The 24942-nt window shown below is 45.4% G+C and overlaps 2 protein-coding genes across 2 annotated transcripts in view; both read right to left on the reverse strand.

Moving 5' to 3' along the window:
• Positions 1 to 1317: 1317 nt before the first annotated feature.
• On the reverse strand, positions 1318 to 21158 carry LOC124055199 (NLR family CARD domain-containing protein 3-like). Its single transcript, XM_046381764.1, has 12 exons — positions 20787 to 21158; positions 20538 to 20672; positions 20093 to 20206; positions 19634 to 19747; positions 19175 to 19288; positions 6826 to 6895; positions 6441 to 6663; positions 4179 to 5982; positions 3904 to 4077; positions 3579 to 3752; positions 3289 to 3335; positions 1318 to 3163 (listed from the first exon to the last, which is right to left on the reverse strand). Exons 1-12 carry the CDS (start codon positions 20921 to 20923, stop codon positions 2586 to 2588), a joined length of 3684 nt encoding a protein of 1227 aa, XP_046237720.1. The 5' UTR covers positions 20924 to 21158; the 3' UTR covers positions 1318 to 2585.
• LOC124055205 (protein NLRC3-like) overlaps positions 14445 to 24942 on the reverse strand; it is a 99635-nt gene continuing 89137 nt past the window's right edge. Inside the window, exons 12-13 of the mRNA XM_046381782.1 lie at positions 24317 to 24886; positions 14445 to 14948 (exon numbers count right to left, since the gene is read on the reverse strand). Coding sequence (XP_046237738.1) covers positions 24348 to 24886 — 539 coding nt within the window. The 3' untranslated portion in view covers positions 14445 to 14948; positions 24317 to 24347. The remainder of the gene's footprint in view (positions 14949 to 24316; positions 24887 to 24942) is intronic.

Consider the following 24942-nt stretch of genomic DNA (forward strand, 5'->3'; position numbering starts at 1 on the left):
TTCAAACTGAATTTGCTGGTTTGATTTTAGGATTTTGCTCAAGACATTAATATATAAATGATTTGATGTTTTTGTCCACTTGCGGACAAGACAAACTGATAACATCTGGCATTTTCTTTTCAGTTTGTGTCACTGAGAATAGCCAAAAGTATTGGGACACCAACAGGGACTTTAATGGCGTCTCATTGTAAACACACAGACAGCTTTGCAGCTCTAACAGCTTCCACTCTTCTGTGAAGGCTTTCCACAACATGTTGGAGTGTTTCTGTGGGAATTTGTGCCCATTCATGCAGTAGAGCATTTGTGAGGTCACACACTGATGTTGGACCAAAAGGCCTGGCTCACAATCTCCGTTCCAGTTCATCCCAAAGGTGTTGGATGGGGTTGAGGTCAGGGCTCTGTGTGGGCCAGTCAAGTTCTTCCACACCAAACTCATCCAACCATGTCTTTATGGAGCTTTGCTTTGTGCACTGGGGCACAGTCATGCTGGAATAGAAAAGGGCCTTCAACAAACTGTTGCCACAAAGTTGGAAGCATAGCATTGTCCAAAATGTCTTGGTGTGCTGAAGCATTAAGATTTCCCTTCACTGGAAGTCAGGGGCCGAGCACAAACCCTGAGGAACAGCCCCATAACACACCTGAGCTCAATAATAAAGAGGTCTGTCAAAATACTTTTGTCCATATAGTGTCTCTACTGTTCAAACTGAATTTGTTGATTCGATTTTATGATTTCACTTCATACATTAAAATATAAATGACTTGATATTTTTGTCCACTTGTGGATAATAAGACAGACTGACAACCACAACATCTGTCATTTCCTTTTTAGTTTGTGTCACTAAAATCACCTGGATATTCATCAAGACAGATGAGCATCCTTCTGACAGTATGAATAATGACTTGTGGTGTTCATCAGGGTTCTATTGTTGGTCTCTTATATTTTTCATTTTACATAACATAAAACATGCTGGTTTATTTGTCCAAAGACACCAGACCTCGCTCTTCCACTGCTGAAAAAACTGAAAAGGTTAAAAACTGAAAGCAAAAAACTCAAATCCAAATTACAGGTGTTAAAAGTTCAAACTTCATTAGAACTGCATTCTTAAAACTAAATTCAGTTCAAATCAATTTAAATCATGGAAACTTGATAATTTACCAGAAGTTGCGCTGCCCTCAGTTAATGTCGCTGTAATATGAAACACAGAGACTCTCAGAGCTGCTCATCCTTTTTTAAGTTGCAGTTTGTCACCTCACCCAGAAACACGTTACACAACTGATGATTTCACTCCGGAAACAAAACCCACAGAACATCCCAGATGTGTTTTGATTTAACTTTAATGTGTGACTGCATATTAAAACTAAACAGCTGATTAAAACCTTTACAGTACGAGTCAGTGAAGCCAAGAACAAAATGAAGGTTCAGTTCATTTAAAGTACTGAAACTTATCAACTGTTCAAACAAATTTGTTGATTTATTTGACAAATTTTTGCATTTTTGTGATGAAATTTGACATTTTAAGGTCAAGCTAATGAAAGCAAAAATAAAGAACAAATTCATGAAAACAAACATTGAAAAGCAGCTTTGTTCAATACTTCAACACCAACAAACGTCTCCTTCTCAGGGTTACAAAGACTTTTACAGTCAAACTGAATTAAATCAATTTACTGTAATGTTTTAGTGAAATGTTATTCAAGTTTAAAGTGACGTAATGAATGTGATTAAAGAGGAGAATAAACTCACCGTGTTTCTGTGCTCAGGCAGCTGAAACTGATGAAATGTTTGAGTCTAAACTGAGAGAATCAGCTGATCACATGATAAACATCCTCATGCAAACACAACTACACACTGATACATGCCAAAGTCATTGGGATGAAATGTTCCAATTTAAAATCTGTTATTTAAAGTAATGCTCATGATTTTATTTCATAAAGTCATGTCAGAACAGTTCAGTTAGTGTAACAGTTCAGCTGCTGTTACAATTCAGTTAGTGTGACAGTTCAGTTTGTGTAACGGTTCAGCTGTTGTTACAATTCAGCTCGTGTTACAATTCAGTTAGTGTGACAGTTCAGTTAGTGTAACAGTTCAGCTGCTGTTACAATTCAGCTCGTGTTACAATTCAGTTAGTGTGACAGTTCAGTTAGTGTAACAGTTCAGCTGCTGTTACAATTCAGCTCGTGTTACAATTCAGTTAGTGTGACAGTTCAGTTTGTGTAACGGTTCAGCTGTTGTTACAATTCAGCTGGTGTGACTGTTCAGTTGGTTTTACAGTTCAGCTCACCTGACAGTTCAGCGAGTGTTACAGTTTATTAAGTTTATGAATTACAGTTACAGTTTAGGTGCAACAGTTCATTAGGTGTAACAGTTCAGTTTGTGTTACAGTTCAGCTGCTGTTACAATTCAGTTGGTGTGACAGTTCAGTTAGTGTAACGGGTCAGCGAGTGTTACAGTTTCTTCAGTGTAACAGTTCATCAAGTGGAACAGTGAAGTTAGTGTTATAGTTCAACTGCTGTTACAATTCAGCGAGTGTTACAGTTCAGCTGGTGTGACAGTTCAGTTAGCATAACAGTTCAGTTGATGTTATAGTTCAGTTCAGAGAACACAGAGAGACAGAAGAACCAGACCTGAAAGACCAGAACCCAAAGCAAGGATAAAGAGGTTCAGTGAACGTGGTGTTGAAGGTGTGGAGGTGGATCAGAGTGTCAGAGAAGACTCTGTAGAAGGACAGAGTGCCACCAGGATAGTCCACATACACTGCTATTCTGTCAGAGGCAGAGGCAGAGGTGGAGGACGAAGAGGTGGAGGAGGTGGAGGAGGTGGTAGTGATGTATGTTGTTCTGTTATTGTGACAGACAGAGTAACGGCCATCAGAGCACCACAGTCTCCAGGACTGATCATTTTGTCCAAACCTACAATCATCACCATCTCCTTTCCTTCTGATTCCTCTGTAACTCACTGATATAGAAACTACTCCACAACACTCCAGCTCCCAGTAGCAGCGACCAGTCAGACCCTCTGAACACAGCAGCTGAGGCCACCAGTCAAACCTGTCTGGATGATCAGGATACGACTGATCCTCCTCCAGATACGTCGCCTTCCTGTTGCCGTCAGACAGTTTGATCTTCCTGTTTACTGTGTTGGTGTCGACTGTGAGTTCACAGGAATCTGATGGAGAGAAGAAGACACAATACAGCTGCAGTTCTTCATCTATCATCTGTTCATTTACTGACAGCTGGATGATGACATCACAGATCTGAATGATGTCACACTTTGAAGAAAAACACACTTACACTTCCTCAGACCTGGTGTCAGCCATCGGACTCCAGCAGGCTCCACCCTGAAAGGAGGAGGAGAGTCAGAGCAGCACGTCCTCTTTCAGCATGCAAACATGGACGTTACATTACTGTCAGACACCTGGACACAATATGTGCATGGGGCCTGCTGAACCTCTTCACCTCCTCCTCACAGGACTCACTAAACCTCTTTCTGACACAAACAGCCTCATGTGTCTGAGAAAATGTTTCCAGCTCTTCTCCTCCATCACACTGACTGACTGAGGCTGCAGCAGGCCTCTTCATACCTCACACTGTCCAGTCTCCAGGCTGGATCCTCCAGTCCAGCAAACAGCAGCTCCACTCCTGAGTCTCCTGGATGATTGTAGCTCAGGTCCAGCTCTCTCAGATGGGAGGGTTTGGAGCTCAGAGCTGAGGCCAGAGAAGCACAGCCTTCCTCTGTGATCAGACAGCCTGACAGCCTGCAAACACACAAAACAACACATGTGGTGGATCATCTGAGGGTACTGCTGTATCAGTCGGGAAGAGACTGCCAACAGATACATCAACAATACAGTGACTGAATCACAGCTAACGGTACGTTAACAGTAACTAGCAGTAACTAATCCTGACCTGAGAGTCTCCAGTGTACAATGTGGACTCTTGAGTCCAGCAGACAGCAGCTTCACTCCTGAATCCTGCAGGCTGTTGTTACTCAGGTCCAGCTCTCTCAGACTAGAGGACTGGGAGCTGAGAACTGAGGACAGAGCTTCACAGCTTCTCTCTGAGAGGTTACAACCACTCAGTCTGGAGGGACAATAATGAGAAGAAAAAGAAACTTCTTACCATTTTAATCAATAACAGCACATGAAGTCTCTCTAAAATGAAGAAGATCTCTACACACTTACAGAGCTTTGTTGGAGGCTTCGACCACTGGCAGCAGCCTCAGAAGAGCCTCCTCTGAAGCAGAGTATTTCTTCAGGTCAAACACGTCCAGATCTTTTCCTGATGACAGTAAGATGAAGACCAGAGCTGACCACTGAGCAGGAGACAGTTCATCTGTGGAGAGACTTCCTGAACTCAGGGACTGTTGGATCTCCTCCACCAGAGAACGATCATTCAGTTCATTCAGACAGTGGAACAGATTGATTCTTCTTTCTGCAGAGGAAGTCTCATCAATCTTCGTCTTGATGTACTGGACTGTTTCCTGATGGGTCTTTGAGCCACTTCCTGTCTGCGTCATCAGACCTCGTAGGAGAGTCTGATTGGTCTGCAGTGAAAGTCCCAGGAGGAAGCGAAGGAACAAGTCCAGGTGTCCATTTGGACTCTGCAAGGCCTCGTCCACAGCACTCTGGTAGAACTGTGTCTCTGCAGATTCATCTGTTCTTGTTTCACACTTCTGGGATGTTGGTTGTTCTTCTGCCAGCAGGTTGACACCAGAGTTGTTGAATGTCTGGTGGACATGAAGAGCAGCCAGAAACTCCTGAACGCTCAGATGGATGAAGCAGAACACCTTGTCCTGGTACAGTCCTCTCTCCTCTTTAAAGATCTGGGTGAACACTCCTGAGTACACTGAGGCTGCTCTGATATTGATGCCACAGTCTGTCAGGTCTGATTCATAGAAGATCAGGTTGCCTTTCTGCAGCTGCTCAAAAGCCAGTTTTCCCAGAGACTCAATCATCTTCCTGCTGTCTGGATTCCACTGTGGATCTGTCCCATCTCCTCCATCATACTTGATGTTCTTCACTTTGGACTGAACCACCAGGAAGTGGATGTACATCTCAGTCAGGGTCTTGGGCAGCTCTCCTCCCTCTCTGGTCTTCAACACATCCTCCAGAACTGTAGCAGTGATCCAGCAGAAGACTGGGATGTGGCACATGATGTGGAGGCTTCGTGATGTCTTGATGTGAGAGATGATTCTGCTGGCCTGCTGCTCATCATCCCAGGATCTCTTCCTGAAGTACTCCTCCTTCTGTGGGTCAGTGAACCCTCTGACCTCTGTCACCATGTCAACACACTCAGGAGGGATCTGATTGGCTGCTGCAGGTCGTGTGGTTATCCAGAGGCGAGCAGAGGGAAGCAGATTCCCCCTGATGAGGTTTGTCAGCAGCACATCCACTGAGGTGGACTCTGTGACATCAGTCAGGATCTCATTGTTGTGGAAGTCCAGAGGAAGTCGACACTCATCCAGACCGTCAAAGATGAACACAACCTGGAACTTCTCAAACCTGCAGATTCCTGCTTCTTTGGTTTCAGTGAAGAAGTCATGAACAAGTTCCACCAAGCTGAACTTTTTCTCTCTCAGCACATTCAGCTCTCTGAAAGTGAATGGAAATGTGAAGTGGACGTCCTGGTTGGCTTTGTCTTCAGCCCAGTCCAGAGTGAACTTCTGTGTTAAGACTGTTTTCCCAATGCCAGCCACTCCCTTTGTCATCACTGTTCTGATTGGTCCATCTCTTCCAGGTGAGGCTTTAAAGATGTCTTCATGTCTGATTGTTGTCTCTGGTCTTCTGGTTTTCCTGGCTGCTGTTTCAATCTGTCTGACCTCATGTTCATCATTGACCCCTCCAGTCTCTCCCTCTGTGATGTAGAGCTCTGTGTAGACCTGATTCAGGAGGGTCGGGTTTCCTGCTTTAGCAATCCCCTCAAACACACACTGGAACTTCTTCTTCAGGTTAGATTTGAGGTTATGGTGGCACAAGGCAGGAGATCCTGAAAGTACAAGTATCATCACTGAGTGGCAGCTTTCCAACAACAGTAATTTATGAAAGCAAAGCAAAGCAAAGACAGACGTCAACGTTCAACATCAAAGTTCTTGAAAATGTTCACAGCAGAAACATATAGCTGCTGAAACACACAGCAAGTTAGCTATAAGCTAGTTAGCTCCAAACACAACTCTGCACCAAAGATGTCTTTGTGATTTGGTATCTGTGGTGGATGTAGTGGTGAAAAGTCTCATGATCTCCTGACGATTCTTTGGGAATGTAAAGCAAACTGAATGCACCAGTCAGGACTGAGACTTGGACCTGAATTTACAACAGCGAGCAAAGGTTTGGAGACACAGCAGGAAACAGAACAAATAAAAAACATGCAGAAGGTCAACAGGAGTTTCTAAATGTGACAGACTCCCATTTGTCCAGAGAGTTAAATGTTTAGAGAAACCCTCTTACTCCTCTGCAGACAGTCAGCCAGCTCCTCCTGCTTCATTCTCCTCAGGAAGTGCTGTGTGATCTTCAGAAATGCCTTTCTGCTGCTCCTCCTCTGCTCTTCATCCTCACCGTCCAACACCTCCTCATCCTCCCTCTGACTCTCTTCTGGGTAATCTGAACTCAGAACCTTCTGGAGCCTCTTCAGTTCCTTCTTCACAAACCTGACAATGTCCTCCTCCAGCAGCTGGAACACAATATGATATGACTGACACAATCAGACTAAAATCATGGAGCCAAACATCAGATCCATGTTGGCCAGACTGACAGTCTGCTGGTCTACAAAGTGCAGCATGGAGATTATTGTGAACAGAGCAGATGTGAAAGTACTTGTTGTACATGTACACACCATAAATATGGAGTCCAGGTGTGTTTGATGCTGCTGACCACTGGGAACCTCTGAGCTCTCCTGCTCGACTCTGTGGAGGAATCATGAAGAATTGAAGACTGGTTCTACTGGGCAGCTTTCAGATGTGAGAACAGAAATGTGTGTGAAGAAGAACGAAGCTGAAAATAAACATTCAGACTGAAAAAACTTCTCAGGATAAACAGTTAAAACATGAATCAGTTCTGCTTTAATGAGACTAACAGCTCACCTCTTTGCAGCAGGTGGTTGGTGGCCTTTGAAATCTATGAAGGGATCATCTGACTGGTCACTCTTGAAGGACACACAGCTGGGTCCAGATCCAGCTGGTCCATCAATCCTGTTAAACAGGGAAGAAAACCAGCAGGGATGTAATTTCACTTGCTAAACTGCCAGAGAAACTTGACTCAACCCTGGCAGCCGAAGCATTTTTTACTTATTTCAGAGTCAAAACAGAAGAACAGAGAACAGAAGTGTGTGTGAAGTTGAAAATAAACACTGAGGTTTAAAAAACTTCTTAGGATGAAAAACAACAGGAGTCAGTTCTGTTTTTCCGTTCTGTCCTTCTGACACCTAACTGATTTGGAGCAGAGTAAAGATGGCGGCGCACGAGGATGCAGCGACTCAAGGTTCTCTCTCTCTTTGTTTCTTTGTTTTGTGATAAGTCTGCACTCTCTTCAGCAAACCGACGTTACAGTTGTCGGGAACTGCTAGACGCCAGCTTTCAACGCAAGCTGCCTGTCTCAAGTCATTTCCATCGCTCCGGCAATATCCCAGCTGAGGTTGCGAGGCCACCGGGATCCCTGTGGATTGTCTTTGGCACCGACAGGCGGTGCAAACGGCAGAGGGAGAGGAAGATAAAGTGAAGCTGCAGGTCGAAGCTGCAGGTCCGGCCGCCTGGCTGAGGAAGCAGCCGCACAAGCCTCCTCTCCCCAGTATTTATCTTACCAACGCCAGGTTCATGGTCTACAAACTGCGACTACAGCGATGTGGGAATCGCTACGTTTGGCACGGCTGTGTGGTAATAACTGAGACCTGGCTTCAACCGCCAATCCCAGAAGCAGCAGTGGAGCTAACAGGCCACGCTCTTCCCCCTCTGTGTCTACGTACACAATGACCGGTCCAACAACAGTCATATAAAGCACACTCACTGTTCAGAGCAGAAAACATTGTGAAGGACAGTTCTCACCCCGGATCCCAACCTGCTACCCTCTGGAAGGCGTTACAGGTGCATGTGAACAAACACAAACAGACTCAAGAACAGCTTCTAATCACACTGAATTCTAACATGCATTGAAGTTTCTGTCTTTCTGTCTCTGAGATCAGCAGCTCACCACTTTGCAGCAGGGGGTTGTTGTCCTTTGAAATTAACTCGATCACTCATTGACCGGTCGCTCTTGAAGGACACACAGTTGGGTCCAGGTCCAGCTGGTCCATCAACCCTGTTAGAGAAGAAAACCAGCAAGGATGTAAATTCACTTGTTAATTTGCCAGAGAAACTCGACGACATTCGACATTCAAAAAATAGATTTCAGAGTGAAAACGCTTTGAAAGATCCCCACTCGATCTGTGCAAGTCAGACTGCTGACGCCTCATGTCAGAATCAGGATCAGAATCAGAATCGTATTTATTGCCATGTAAGTGAAGAGGTTTCACATAACTGGGAATTTGCTTTAGTGATTGGATACATAAAACATAAAACAAGTCACATATAATAATATAATAATAAGAAGCATGCATGGGGTTTAAAATAAGTAACCTAAACTACAATAAGACTATAAATTGACTTATATGAGTTTATAAGATACACAAAGTGAACAAAACAATGTGTTAGGTTCTGTGTGAACACAAAATAGACCCTGATATGAACTCAACAGCATAACCACATATGGTTCTATGAGGTTGTACATCTTATCCTCAGCTCAACCTTACAGGGTCCTTTCACAAAGAACGAGGACTGTGGATTTTGTCCTCCATCACTTCCACTGAAATCACATCATGAAGAGACGTGTTCAGGGTCAGTGAGCTCAGGAGGAACAGTTACAGCCACCAGGAACTCCTTCAGTGTACAGTTGGGCATCTCAGTGTTGTTTGTGGATGGACCTGAAAAATGTGAACCTGCCCTTTAATACTAATGTTGATTCAACCTTCATCATCATTCTGAGAGGAGGACATTTAAGAATACCTGAAACTGGTCCCACTGGGTTTAACAGTGTTCTCCATCTCCGTACACAACAACCAGTCCAACAACAGTACTATCATGGACACTCACTGTTCTCCTGACCTGGAGCTCATGTCAGTCAAATGCTGGCCAGTTTTTCTGCCCTGAGAGCTAACAGTCATGATTTTCACAGCTGTTTACATACCATCTGATGCTAATATTAGCACAGCTCTCCTGAATAACGCCATAAGCAAACAACTGCAGGCTCGTCCTGATGTCGTTCACATCACAGCAGGGAATTTCAGGAAAACCTGAAATCAAAGCTCCACAAGTTTCACCAGCACATTCGGTGTGCAACGAGAGGGGAGGAAGACTCTGGACCATGTTTACACCAACATGAAGCAGGCACACAGAGCTCTTCCTCTCCCACACCTGGGCCAATCAGACCACGTCTCCCTGCTGCTTGCCCCAGCGTTCACCCTTCTCCGTGGAAGATCAGGACCAGCTACAGAGACCGTCACAACTTGGCCTGCTGATGCACTTTCTCAGCTACAGGCCTGTTCAGTTCACACTGACTGGGACGTAACTGACAGACTTTTAATGTTGCTGTAATCAAACTCCTGCTAAAAAAGCCCACTCTTGAAAGAAAGAAAGTGACATATTTTGTCATTGGAGGGAACTCACTCCAACGAAATTTGTGCTCTGCATTTAACCCACTCAAGTGACGTGCACACACACACAGCAAACCCGGGGCAGTGGGCGACCGCGTGCAGCGCCCGGGGAGCAGTGGGGGTTAGGTACCGTGCTCAAGGGTACCTCAGCCATGGACACCGGGACGGGGAATCGAACCAGCGATCCACCGGTTACGGGTCCGACACCCTAACCGCTGATCCACGACTGCCCCAAATCCAGGGGTTCAGATCCAGGGGTTTTAGAAAACTATAGGCCTATCTCCAACCTGGTCTTTATTTCAAAAATTAAAAAGTTGTCGCCAGTCAGCTGTGCGAGTGTCTTCATAATAACAGCCCATCTGAAGTCTTTCAGTCAGGCTTTAGGGAACATCACAGCACAGAGTCCGCACTAGTAAAAGTCTCCAACGACCTGTTAATGACCTCTGACCAGGACAGTGTTTCAGTACTTGTCCTTCTGGACCTCAGTGCTGCATTTCATAGTGTTGACCACCAGATTCTTTTACAGAGACTAGAAAATCAAATTGGTATAAATGGAACTGCTTTAAGCTGGTTCAAGCCTTTCATAACGGACTAGCTCCTGCCTCTAGCACCATTGTAAAGAACCTGGGTGTTAGCTTTGATCAGGACTTGTCTTTCAACACTCACATAAAGCAAATCTCGAGGACTGCATACTTCCACCTTCGTAACATTGCAAAAATCAGGCATGTCCTTTCCTTAGATGCTGCTGAGAAGCTCATCCATGCTTTTGTTACCTCCAGGCTAATATATCACTGACCTCACTGAACCATATCAGCCCTCTAAGGTGCTGCGTTCCTTCGATTCAGACTTACTGGTAATACCACCAATCTCCAAACGTAGATATGAAGCCTACTCTCACAGATCTTCACCACCATCTTCAATTGCTCCCTCACACAAGACGTTATCCCATCCTGCCTGAAGTCTGCTGCAATCGTCCTTGTACCAAAGAGCTCAGTCACAGTCTGCCTTAACTACTACCGCCCCACAGCACTCACACCTGTTATCATGAAGTGCTTTGAGAGGCTGCTCTTTCAACACATTAAAGCCTGCCATCAGTTTGCATATCAGGCAAGCAGATCCACAGAGGACACCATCGCCATAGCTCTCCATAGTGCCTTGAAGCATCTAGAACATCAGGAGAGTTATGCAAGAATGCTGTTCATTGATTATAGCTCTGCTTTGAACAACAGGGGGTGAGGCTTGGCCCCCATCTCTAACTCAGGAAGACCCACGTTGACAGGGAGCTGCTGGTGACCTTCTACAGGTCTTCCATTGAGAACCTGCATCACAGTGTGGTATGAAAGCTGCTGAAGCAGACAGGAGGAGGACTCAGAAGGTCATCAACGCTGCACATCTGTGGCTGCCCTCTGCCCTCCCTGAAGGACGTCCATACCTCCTGCTGCCTCAGCAGAGCAGAAAACATTGTGAAGGACAGTTCTCACCCCGGATCCCAAACTGCTACCCTCTGGAAGGCGTTACAGGTGCATGTGCACAAACACAAACAGACTCAAGAACAGCTTCTAATCACACTGAATTCTGAACATGCATTGAACATGCATTGAAGTTTCAATCTTTCTGTCTCTTAGATCAGCAGCTCACCACTTTGCAGCAGGGGGTTGTTGTCCTCTGAAATAAACTCGATCACTCATTGACCGGTCACTCGCAAGAGACACACAGCTTGGTCCAGATCCAGGTCCAGGTCCAGCAGAGTCTGGTCTGTGCTGCAGCTCTGGCCTTCAACACAACACACACACACAGCTTTGAGTGTGAATAATGATGGTGGAGTGATGTGAGTGCTGAGCTGTGACATGGAGAAGAGTCCTGGACAGTCAGAGATCCTCATCTCACCTCTGAGCTCTGGTCTGGCTGCCAGGTTCCCCACACAGAGTGGTTTTAGAGGGAGGGACTCCCTCCTCTCTGTCCTCACACTGATCCATGCTGCTCAGCTCACACACACTTTGATCTGCACAGGAAACACAAATCATTCATGTGCACATCCACTGAAATCATCTTTACGTCCTTTCTCCTGTCCACACATCAGCTGCTCCTCCTCTGATTGGCTGTCGTTTCCTGTTTCCTGTCAGCGTCTGTTCAATGCAGTCACACAGCAGTGTGAGGCAGAGGAAGCTGCCATCAGCTGCTGTACTTCTACCATCAGTCCACTAGATGGAGTCAGAGAGCTGCAGCCCAGCACACGGTGCATTCACTGACACACAGAAGGACTGAGATGGACTGATGTGATCTGACAGAATCTCATCTGCAGTGTAGAAAAGGACTCGATGCAGCAGCTGATCACTTCACAGGATGAAGACTGCGGCATAATAACATTCAATCACTTCCCCGTCAATAAAAGCATCATTTATAAAAACACAACATATGGACTTTTTATGGCAGTGAAAACTCCTCACAATCACCAACAAACTTTCCTGTAAAGGACTCAAATTATCTGCATTGATTATCGGTTCAAACAGAGACAGAGTTCAGCTGGTTCTTCTAATGAAGGAATTCAGATGAAGACATGAGAGGAAGAAACCAACAGTCTTTGAGAAGAACATGCAAAAATGTAACTTTAAAACTCAGGCACCGCGACGTGCTGGGAAAGTCCGACACTCAGCAGCGCCCCTTAGCGGCCCCACAGCGCGTTACAGACTTTTCCCTGTGGGACCGTCAGCCCGTCAGTGAGGCCAACAGGCTCCAGAGACTGACTCGCCAAGGCACAGGGCATATTCAGAGAGTTTATCCCGTCCAGCTCGGCCCCACACTGTCTCCACATCAGTCCTGTAGTGGACACAAACCGCTGCTGTCCGGCGGCTGTCCGGACACCGTGTGAGCTCCCAAACATCCACACAACATGGCGGATGTCTTCAATGGCGGCTGCTTCGAGTTTACTGTTTAACTCAGAGTTTGATGAGTCTGAAGCGGCAGATTTCTGCTGCAACTAAACTACCGACAGCTAAAGTACCGACAGCTAAAGTACCGACAGCTTGTGTTAACGACTAAAACATGTCAGAGCTGTTACGTTACCTTCAGCTGGAGCTTCACAGGAGGAAAACAAACTGCGCCATCACTGCAGTCCAAAGTGAAACTAAATCACCAAGAGGAGGCGACAGTTAAACATTTAAACAAACTGATCTGTGAGCTGCACTAAATAAAACGTGATAAAATGTCTGTTTAATGTCAACAGATAAAGATATAAGACATAATCAGCTTATCAATGAAGCAGCCTGAGGACACATTACGACATGATTTGGATCATTAAACCTGGTGAAACGTGTTCGACCTGATGGCTGCTGCTCTCACAACTCATCTAAAATGTCCAACAGCTACAACAAAATACAAACAGTCTGCAATTTACATTAAATCTGTGGTTTGATACAGTCAGAAAGTACGAACTGGAGAAAGAGCTTGGACCGGTTCGGTGGATATCCTATGATCAATGTTTCCCTGGTTCTCTTGACCAGAAGTTTGAACAATGGATTCCAAGCGGAGTAACAGCAATGTGTACGCTTATTAAAAAATAGGAATTTGAGGAGTTTCCAAGAGATTTAACAAAAATATAAACTAAATAACCAAGATCACTACAGATATCTGCAAATAAAAGACCTTTATAACAGAGTTAAAAATGGGAAAATCAGGACTACAAGTGGGGTCTACAATTCAAACAATATATTAGCATATTTGGAGAACCCAACAATCATCATCATCATGAACTTTGAGACTATATTGTTGGAAGAACTTAATTAGATTCTTTATCACACCCAAAATAGCAGCAAATACTCATCTGTACCACAGCCATGTTTCAGAAAATGTGGAGATATAAATGTCAGTCACTCTCATGTTTGTTGGCTCTGCCCTGCAATCATAAACTTTTGGGAAGATGTTCACCTAATTTTTGTCAGAATTCTGGGTTATGGTATACCTAGGTCATGTATGCTCCTGTGTTTTGGCAGTATGACAGGAAATGTGTTAGAAGAGGACAGCTTATTTTTCTGATCTTAGTATTTGATTTTTTTGTTCTGTTTTTGTCGATGTTCAGATGCTGCAAAAGAAAAAAAGCAATAAAGACAAAGTATCACATAATACAAACAGTATGATGGACCAAACTGACAGCAGCTGTCTGTCGCAGGTGGTGGTTGAGCAGCAGCTCCACCAGGTGGCGTACTTGTAACGTTTAGAATTTTAAACTGAGATGACGTTGTTGTGGTAGACTTTTGAAGAAACAAATGATGTGGCCTTAATGTTACGACATGAAATATAACACCGTGTTACTGTGATATGCTGACATGTGTTCAACAGCAAAAGTCTTCAATGTTTTGACAGTAAATCTCTTGTTTCAAACCTGAACCGTCTGCAGCACATTTTTTGACTCTTAAGTTTTGGGAATCCAAAGACTTTTCACCCTCTCAGCAGCTCAGTGTTGGAGAAAAAGATTCAGACTTTGGCCCAGATCTGAACTTGTGAGTCTCCGACAATCTGAAATCACAACTCAGAAGGTGACTTTCAAACTCTGCTCTCTGCTGAGGGCTTTTAATTTGAAACAGATACAGGAAGTTAATGCAGTGACTTTCACAGGGCAAACAAGGCTTCATATGACCAAACAAACCTGTCAAAGAGACGGAATTAGAAATAAAAGCCTCATGTTTGATTTGGTGGATTCATGAGCAGGAAAGTTTAGCAAACACAAAATCACAAATCAAAGTGTGACTTGAGTTTAAAACAAAACAAAGAACAAATTCATGGAAATCAAGATTTTAATGGAGCTTCCTTCAATACTTCAATACCAACAAACATCTCAGTCTTTCAGGCTTACTGAAACTTTTACAATCACTTCATCCACTCAAAACAGAATAAAATAAAGTTACTGTCATGTTGTAGTGAAATGTAATTAAAATACAAAGTGACGTTATGAATGTGATTAAAGAGTAAAATAAACTGAGCGTTTCTGTGCTCAGGCAGCTGAAACTGATGAAATGTTTGAGTCTAAACTGAGAGAATCAGCTGATCACATGATGAACATCCTCATGGCAACAAACACAACTACACACTGATACACAACTACACACTGAGACACACAGATTTTACAACAGAATCACCACAAAGTTAATAAGAAAAGTCAAGACTGAGACTATTTGAAAGATCTGCTCTTAAATGTACAAAAATAAGTCACATGACAACACACAGTTAGTGAGAGGAGAATCAGTTGGTACAAAGTTCATTCATCTCAAGACTCAGCTGATGTGTTTCTCCAAGAGGAGACTCTCCCTCCTACAGAGAACACAGAGACACTGAGGAAGAACCAGACCAGAACCAGAGCCCAAAGCCAGGATAAAGAGGTTCAGTGAATGTGGTGTTGAAGGTGTGGAGGTGGATCAGACTGTCAGAGGAGACTCTGTAGAAGGACAGAGTGCCAGCAGGACAGTCCACATACACTGCAACTCTGTAGGAGGAGGAGGAGGACGAGGAGGAGGTGGAGGAGGAGGACGAGGACGAGGAGGAGGAGATTGGTGTTGTGGTGTTATTGTGACAGACAGAGAAACCATCACCAGAGCAGTTCAGTCTCCATGACTGATCATTCAGTCCAAACTTACAGTCTGCACTCTGTCCTTTCTTTCTGATTCCTCTGTAACTCACTGATACAAACACAGCTCCACTGCATTCCAGCTCCCAGTAGCAGCGACCAGTCAGACCCTCTGAACACAGCAGCTGAGGCCACCAGTCAAACCTGTCTGGGTGATCAGGATACGACTGATCCTCCTCGTCCACAAACGTCGCCTTCCTGTTGCCGTCAGACAGTTTGATCTTCCTGTTTACTGTGTTGGTGTCGACTGTGAGTTCACAGGAATCTGATGGAGAGAAGAAGACACAATACAGCTGCAGTTCTTCATCTATCATCTGTTCATTTACTGACAGCTGGATGATGACATCACAGATCTGAATGATGTCACACTTTGAAGAAAAACACACTTACACTTCCTCAGACCTGGTGTCAGCCATCGGACTCCAGCAGGCTCCACCCTGAAAGGAGGAGGAGAGTCAGAGCAGCACGTCCTCTTTCAGCATGCAAACATGGACGTTACATTACTGTCAGACACCTGGACACAATATGTGCATGGGGCCTGCTGAACCTCTTCACCTCCTCCTCACAGGACTCACTAAACCTCTTTCTGACACAAACAGCATCATTTCATGTGTCTGAGAACATGTTTCCAGCTCTTCTCCTCCATCACACTGACTGACTGAGGCTGCAGCAGGCCTCTTCATACCTCACAGTGTCCAGTCTCCAGGCTGGATCCTCCAGTCCAGCAAACAGCAGCTCCACTCCTGAGTCTCCTGGATGATTGTAGCTCAGGTCCAGCTCTCTCAGATGGGAGGGTTTGGAGCTCAGAGCTGAGGCCAGAGAAGCACAGCCTTCCTCTGTGATCAGACAGCCTGACAGCCTGCAAACACACAAAACAACACATGTGGTGGATCATCTGAGGGTACTGCTGTATCAGTCGGGAAGAGACTGCCAACAGATACATCAACAATACAGTGACTGAATCACAGCTAACGGTACGTTAACAGTAACTAGCAGTAACTAATCCTGACCTGAGAGTCTCCAGTGTACAATGTGGACTCTTGAGTCCAGCAGACAGCAGCGTCACTCCTGAATCCTGCAGGCTGTTGTTACTCAGGTCCAGCTCTCTCAGACTAGAGGACTGGGAGCTGAGAACTGAGGACAGAGCTTCACAGCTTCTCTCTGAGAGGTTACAACCACTCAGTCTGGAGGGACAATAATGAGAAGAAAAAGAAAATTCTTACCATTTTAATCAATAACAGCACATGAAGTCTCTCTAAAATGAAGAAGATCTCTACACACTTACAGAGCTTTGTTGGAGGCTTCGACCACTGGCAGCAGCCTCAGAAGAGCCTCCTCTGAAGCAGAGTATTTCTTCAGGTCAAACACGTCCAGATCTTTTCCTGATGACAGTAAGATGAAGACCAGAGCTGACCACTGAGCAGGAGACAGTTCATCTGTGGAGAGACTTCCTGACCTCAGGGACTGTTGGATCTCCTCCACCAGAGAACGATCATTCAGTTCATTCAGACAGTGGAACAGATTGATTCTTCTATCCACAGATGAACTCTCTTCAGTCATCTTCTTGATGTACTGGACTGTTTCCTGATTGGTCTTTGAGCCACTTCCTGTCTGTGTCATCAGACCTCGTAGGAGAGTCTGATTGGTCTGCAGTGAAAGTCCCAGGAGGAAGCGAAGGAACAAGTCCAGGTGTCCATTTGGACTCTGCAAGGCCTCGTCCACAGCACTCTGGTAGAACTGTGTCTCTGCAGATTCATCTGTTCTTGTTTCACACTTCTGGGATGTTGGTTGTTCTTCTGCCAGCAGGTTGACACCAGAGTTGTTGAATGTCTGGTGGACATGAAGAGCAGCCAGAAACTCCTGAACGCTCAGATGGATGAAGCAGAACACCTTGTCCTGGTACAGTCCTCTCTCCTCTTTAAAGATCTGGGTGAACACTCCTGAGTACACTGAGGCTACTCTGATATCGATGCCACAGTCTGTCAGGTCTGATTCATAGAAGATCAGGTTGCCTTTCTGCAGCTGCTCAAAAGCCAGTTTTCCCAGAGACTCGATCATCTTCCTGCTGTCTGGATTCCACTGTGGATCTGTCCCATCTCCTCCATCATACTTGATGTTCTTCACTTTGGACTGAACCACCAGGAAGTGGATGTACATCTCAGTCAGGGTCCTGGGCAGCTCTCCTCCCTCTCTGGACTTCAACACATCCTCCAGAACTGTAGCAGTGATCCAGCAGAAGACTGGGATGTGGCACATGATGTGGAGGCTTTGTGATGTCTTGATGTGGGAGATGATTCTGCTGGCCTGCTTCTCATCTCTGGATCTCTTCCTGAAGTACTCCTCCTTCTGTGGGTCAGTGAACCCTCTGACCTCTGTCACCAGGTCAACACACTCAGGAGGGATCTGATTGGCTGCTGCAGGTCGTGTGGTTATCCAGAGGCGAGCAGAGGGAAGCAGATTCCCCCTGATGAGGTTTGTCAGCAGCACATCCACTGAGGTGGACTCTGTGACATCAGTCAGGATCTCATTGTTGTGGAAGTCCAGAGGAAGTCGACACTCATCCAGACCGTCAAAGATGAACACAACCTGGAACTCTTCAAACCTGCAGATTCCTGCTTCTTTGGTTTCAGTGAAGAAGTCATGAACAAGTTCCACCAAGCTGAACTTTTTCTCTCTCAGCACATTCAGCTCTCTGAAAGTGAATGGAAATGTGAAGTGGACGTCCTGGTTGGCTTTGTCTTCAGCCCAGTCCAGAGTGAACTTCTGTGTTAAGACTGTTTTCCCAATGCCAGCCACTCCCTTTGTCATCACTGTTCTGATTGGTCCATCTCTTCCAGGTGAGGCTTTAAAGATGTCTTCATGTCTGATTGTTGTCTCTGGTCTTCTGGTTTTCCTGGATGCTGTTTCAATCTGTCTGACCTCATGTTCATCATTGACCCCTCCAGTCTCTCCCTCTGTGATGTAGAGCTCTGTGTAGACCTGATTCAGGAGGGTCGGGTTTCCTGCTTTAGCAATCCCCTCAAACACACACTGGAACTTCTTCTTCAGATTAGACTTGAGGTCAAGCTGACAATCTCTTCTGTCTGGATGTTCTGCATGAAAACACAACAAATAAGATTCATTTGGTGAGTCACAGACCTCAACTTCCTTCCTGTAAAGAGAGCACATGGAAACAGATTTTCCTCCATCTCTTGAGACTTTAGTGAACGTCTCATTTGTCCAGAGAGTTAAATGTTTAGAGAAACCCTCTTACTCCTCTGCAGACAGTCAGCCAGCTCCTCCTGCTTCATTCTCCTCAGGAAGTGCTGTGTGATCTTCAGAAATGCCTTTCTGCTGCTCCTCCTCTGCTCTTCATCCTCACCGTCCAACACCTCCTCATCCTCCCTCTGACTCTCTTCTGGGTAATCTGAACTCAGAACCTTCTGGAACCTCTTCAGTTCCTTCTTCACAAACCTGACAATGTCCTCCTCCAGCAGCTGGAACACAATATGATATGACTGACACAATCAGACTAAAATCATGGAGCCAAACATCAGATCCATGTTGGCCAGACTGACAGTCTGCTGGTCTACAAAGTGCAGCATGGAGATTATTGTGAACAGAGCAGATGTGAAAGTACTTGTTGTACATGTACACACCATAAATATGGAGTCCAGGTGTGTTTGATGCTGCTGACCACTGGGAACCTCTGAGCTCTCCTGCTTGACTCTGTGGAGGAATCATGAAGAATTGAAGACTGGTTCTACTGGGCAGCTTTCAGATGTGAGGACAGAAATGTGTGTGAAGAAGAACGAAGCTGAAAATAAACATTCAGACTGAAAAAACTTCTCAGGATAAACAGTTAAAACATGAATCAGTTCTGCTTTAATGAGACTAACAGCTCACCTCTTTGCAGCAGGTGGTTGGTGTCCTTTGAAATCTATGAGGCCACCCATTGAGCAATCACTCTTGTAGGACACACAGCTGGGTCCAGATCCAGGTCCAGCTGGTCCATCAGTCCTGGTAGACAGAGAGGAAAACCAACTCATGTGAGATGTTTCTGAGATAAAGTTAGAGAGGCCAGGCTGAGATGATCTGGACACGTTCAGAGGAGGGATACTGAATATGTTGGTCAAAGGATGCTGAGGTTAGAACTGCCAGGCAGGAGGTCAAGAGGAAGACCAAAGAGGAGGTTGATGGATGTAGTGAAGGAGGACATGAAGGCAGTTGGTGTGAGGGAAGAAGACACAGAGGACAGGGTGAGATGGAAGCAGATGATTCGCTGTGGCGACACCTGAAGGGAACAACCGAAAGCAAAAGAAGAAACCATGAATCAGTTCTGCTTTAATGAGACTAACGGCTCACCTTTTTATAGCAGGAGGTTGGTGGCCTTTGAAATCTATGAGGCCACCCATTGAGCAATCACTCTTGTAGGACACACAGCTGGGTCCAGATCCAGGTCCAGCTGGTCCATCAGTCCTGGTAGACAGAGAGGAAAACCAACTCATGTGAGATGTTTCTGAGATAAAGTTAGAGAGGCCAGGCTGAGATGATCTGGACACGTTCAGAGGAGGGATACTGAATATGTTGGTCAAAGGATGCTGAGGTTAGAACTGCCAGGCAGGAGGTCAAGAGGAAGACCAAAGAGGAGGTTGATGGATGTAGTGAAGGAGGACATGAAGGCAGTTGGTGTGAGGGAAGAAGACACAGAGGACAGGGTGAGATGGAAGCAGATGATTCGCTGTGGCGACACCTGAAGGGAACAACCGAAAGCAAAAGAAGAAACCATGAATCAGTTCTGCTTTAATGAGACTAACAGCTCACCTTTTTATAGCACGAGGTTGGTGTCCTTTGAAATCTATGAGGCCACCCATTGAGCAATCACTCTTGTAGGACACACAGCTGGGTCCAGATTCAGGTCCAGCTGGTCCATCAATCCTGTTAGACAGAGAGGAAAACCAGCAGGGATGTAACTTCACTTGTTCAGCTGCTGGAGAAACTAGCAGCCGTCAACAAGAGAAGAATCAACACACCAAAGTTCATTGAAACATGAAGCTCAGTCTGTGTGTCAGTTCAATTTTACATCAAATACTGGACCAAGTAGGACTAAAACACCAGAGAATACTGGATCAAAAATAATGGACTGATGTGAACAGAAATGTGTGTGAAGAAGAACGAAGCTGAAAATAAACACTCAGACTGAAAAAACTTCTCAGGATAAACAGTTAAAACATGAATCAGTTCTGCTTTAATGAGACTAACAGCTCACCTCTTTGCAGCAGGTGGTTGGTGTCCTTTGAAATCTATGAGGCCACCCATTGAGCAATCACTCTTGAAGGACACACAGCTGGGTCCAGATCCAGGTCCAGGTCCATGGGAGTCTGGTCTGTGCTGCAGCTCTGGCCTTCAACACAACACACACACACAGCTTTGAGTGTGAATAATGATGGTGGAGTGATGTGAGTGCTGAGCTGTGACATGGAGAAGAGTCCTGGACAGTCAGAGATCCTCATCTCACCTCTGAGCTCTGGTCTGGCTGCCAGGTTCCCCACACAGAGTGGTTTTAGAGGGAGGGACTCCCTCCTCTCTGTCCTCACACTGATCCATGCTGCTCAGCTCACACACACTTTGATCTGCACAGGAAACACAAATCATTCATGTGCACATCCACTGAAATCATCTTTACGTCCTTTCTCCTGTCCACACATCAGCTGCTTCTGCTGAGCTCTGCTGGCTCGTCTGCTGAATGAATTCATGCAAACTGAGAGCTGAAATGCAGTGACAGCAGTTTGTGGTGTTGCACTCGATTGCAGTATAAAGTCCTGCCAGTCACTGACTGTGTGTGAGCTGCTCAGAGACAAACAGGAACAGTAAAAAAAATCGTCCAAATGGGGGCGAAGCACTGGTACAACTACTGCATGTCAGTGTTTACTGTACTCTGAACTGCAGTATGAGGACATATTTCACATAGTACAGAACAGTTTCATGAATTAACATCCTCACTCACTCATATATGGAGAAACTCACCTGCTGACGTGCATTCATACCAGGTATGACTCCATTTTTATAAATACTGCAGTAAAACAAAATGCTCTCAGAGGAATTTCAGGACCTGCTGCACAAGAACAGCTGATAACAATTTGATTACATTTTTACTGATTTTTTTAAATCTGCCAATGCATAAATTAATGGGTTGTTTTAGCGATTTTAGCATCTAATTATGAAAACTGCTATGGTGGAAGAAAAAAAGCGCCATGAAAACTTTGTCTGATGTATTTTCACAAAGGATATTAAGAAAAAAAGCAAACTTTCTCGTTTTAAACCCACGTGGAAATCTGAGTGTTGTTTCAGAGCACCTGAAGGCACCATGACCTGAAAAAAGTCCGACACTCAGCAGCGCCCCTTAGCGGCCCCACAGCGCGTTACAGACTTTTCCCTGTGGGACCGTCAGCCCGTCAGTGAGGCCAACAGGCTCCAGAGACTGACTCGCCAAGGCACAGGGCATATTCAGAGAGTTTATCCCGTCCAGCTCGGCCCCACACTGTCTCCACATCAGTCCTGTAGTGGACACAAACCGCTGCTGTCCGGCGGCTGTCCGGACACCGTGTGAGCTCCCAAACATCCACACAACATGGCGGATGTCTTCAATGGCGGCTGCTTCGAGTTTACTGTTTAACTCAGAGTTTGATGAGTCTGAAGCGGCAGATTTCTGCTGCAACTAAACTACCGACAGCTAAAGTACCGACAGCTAAAGTACCGACAGCTTGTGTTAACGACTAAAACATGTCAGAGCTGTTACGTTACCTTCAGCCGGAGCTTCACAGGAGGAAAACAAACTGCGCCATCACTGCAGTCCAAAGTGAAACTGAACTCTGAACAGGAAGCCACGCCCACAGAGAAGACAGCCAATCAGCTTTAGTACATTTACGAAATCAAACATAATAAAATGTCGTGCTGTCAAACTTTCAGCATTCAGGCTTCATTACAAACAGAAGCTGCAGTGTGAACGTGTTTATTGTTTCTGCTCTGAGCCTTGATGGTGAAAAGTATTTTATAAGCATCTTTATCACAAAGCACTGAATTACTGAGTGTTTAATGAGACAGGAAGACGAGACGGACCTGCTGCAGCCTGTCAGGCAGAACGCAGGGCAAACTGTCAGGTTTTATATTTTACGTGTTTCCTGTTACAAAGACGTGAGGGAAACGAGGCTGCAGCTGAAGGGAAGTGAGATGAAGCCCTGGATCCTCCTGAGTGTCACGTCATGTTGTAGTGACTCCGTGTGGCCACTGGAGGGCAGCAAACACCCTGACTTTGGTTTTTATTTCCATTTCTGTTTTACCTGCTTTGTGAAGATGAAATGTGTTTGTTGGAAACAAAACGGAAAAGCCTGAAATGTAACCTCACTTGTCGGTCAAAGTGACTGAATGTTTGAGGTAAAGAATAAGTGAGAAAGGGATTTGAAGAAGGCTGTGAGAAGTCTTCCTCCTCCTTCATCTTACTCAGCAGTGATCAGTGAGCAGCTTGGATGATGGCCGTGATGATCACTTTAGTGCAGAGGCCTGATGTGAGGAAACCCAGCTGTTAGCTCGTTACACACGATAAAACATGCAGTTTTCACCTTGTGCGCACACACAAGCTGCCTCCTCTGTTGTGAAATGAGGCCTCGTTCAGGAATCACCTCCTTAGCACAGCTGATCACAGCTTTTGGGCATTAGAAATGTGAGAGAGTGTGAAATAAGAGGGGCCGTCCTGCTGCCTGACTGATACTGGATGATTAAAGACGAAATCATCCTTTATTGACCTCCCGGAAGGGAAATTCAGATGTCACAGCAGCAGAAATGATGACAGAATAACATAAGAGATAAAAGAATAATGTGTAAACCATTCAAGAGTAATAAACTCAGATTCATTTCCAACATTACTGCAGCTGTCTGATTTGATTTGCCTTTGAAGAGTCACAACAAATCAGCTGTTGGTGCCGCGACTTCGCTGAGCTGAGCGGAAAAGTTCAGATGATTTGAACGGGCAGGAATCATGAAGTCCATCACTCTGTTTGTGTGAGAACCTGTCAGACCGACTGATCCTCCTCCATCTCGTCCTGCACCGCGTCTTCAGACTGTCCACAAACCGTCACACACTGAGCCCACATCAGATTGTTTGACTGCAAACTGACGCTGCAGATTCTGCTGAATCAATCTACAATGTTCCCAGTCGACGGGAAGCAGAGCGTCTGCCAAGCCGTCAGTAAGTGACTGAGTGTCTGTGTTGTCCACATGAAGCTCACAGATCCTCAGGATGTTTTCTTGATGACTGAATGTTTGACATGAGATTGAAATGTGCCTTCACCTGCAGACCTCCTGGCTGTCTGTAGGTCAGAATGTGAAGTCATGTGAGTCCAGGATCAGGACTCGTTCCTGAGGTCTGAAGTTGTGGATTTGAGTCCTGGCTGAAGCTGACTGAACATCTTCTGCCTGACCAGTCTGCCATGTTTGAGATGTTCTGCTCGTCCACCACACCTGATTCAGATGATCAGCTCACTGCAAAGATTTTCTTAGGGTTGTCTGACAAGTAAGTACCAACTGTTGACTTCTTCCTGTGCAGCTGACAGGAAACATGTTTTGGTTGTTTAAATGTCTGCTGTCAGTCAGCCCAGTGAAGGCACTTTGTGTGGCTGCTCTTCTCTCAGAATCTCAGAACCTTTAATCCAGATCAGAACAATCCATAACAGCCTCCACTGTTGTGGCTTCAGTCTTTGCAGCAGATGTTGAAGCTGCTGTAGGGATTTGCTCCCATTCAGACAGCAGAGCATCAGTGAGGTCCAGCATGCATGTTGACAATCAGGTTGTGGTCCAGTTGATCCCAAAGGTGTTGAATGGGGTTCAGGCCAGGCCAAGTTCTTCCACACCAAACCGGAACAACACATATCATTATTGATCCAGGGGTCCACCAACTTGGCCACATACTGTATGTTCAGCTGACTCGTACAAATCAACAACTATCTATGACAAAGATTTCTGTGACTGTGATCCTGTTCAGACTCAGCTGATGTGTTTCTCCAAGAGGAGGAGACTCTCCCTCCTACAGAGAACACAGAGACACTGAAGAACCAGACCTATAAGACCACAATCCAAAGCCAGGATAAAGAGGTTCAGTGAATGTGGTGTTGAAGGTGTGGAGGTGGATCAGACTGTCAGAGGAGACTCTGTAGAAGGACAGAGTGCCAGCAGGACAGTCCACATACACTGCAACTCTGTAGGAGGTGGAGGTGGAGGAGGGGAGGTATATTCTTCTGTTATCGTGACAGACAGAGAAACCATCACCGGAGCAGTTCAGACTCCAGGACTGATCATTTTGTCCAAACACACAGTCATTACTATCTCCCCTCCTTCTGATTCCTCTGTAACTCACAGATACAGAGACTTTTCCTTTCCACTCGACCTCCCAGTAGCAGCGACCAGTCAGACCCTCTGAACACAGCAGCTGAGGATAGGGATCAAACCTGTCTGGATGATCAGGATACGACTGATCCTCCTCCACAAACATCACCTTCCTGTTGCCATCAGACAGTTTGAGCTTCCTGTTTACTGTGTTGGTGTCGACTGTGAGTTCACAGGAATCTGATGGAGAGAAGAAGACACAATACAGCTGCAGTTCTTCATCTATCATCTGTTCA

The sequence above is a fragment of the Scatophagus argus genome, chromosome 24 (assembly GCF_020382885.2).
Source record: "Scatophagus argus isolate fScaArg1 chromosome 24, fScaArg1.pri, whole genome shotgun sequence".
Classification (NCBI taxonomy): Eukaryota; Metazoa; Chordata; class Actinopteri; family Scatophagidae; genus Scatophagus; species Scatophagus argus.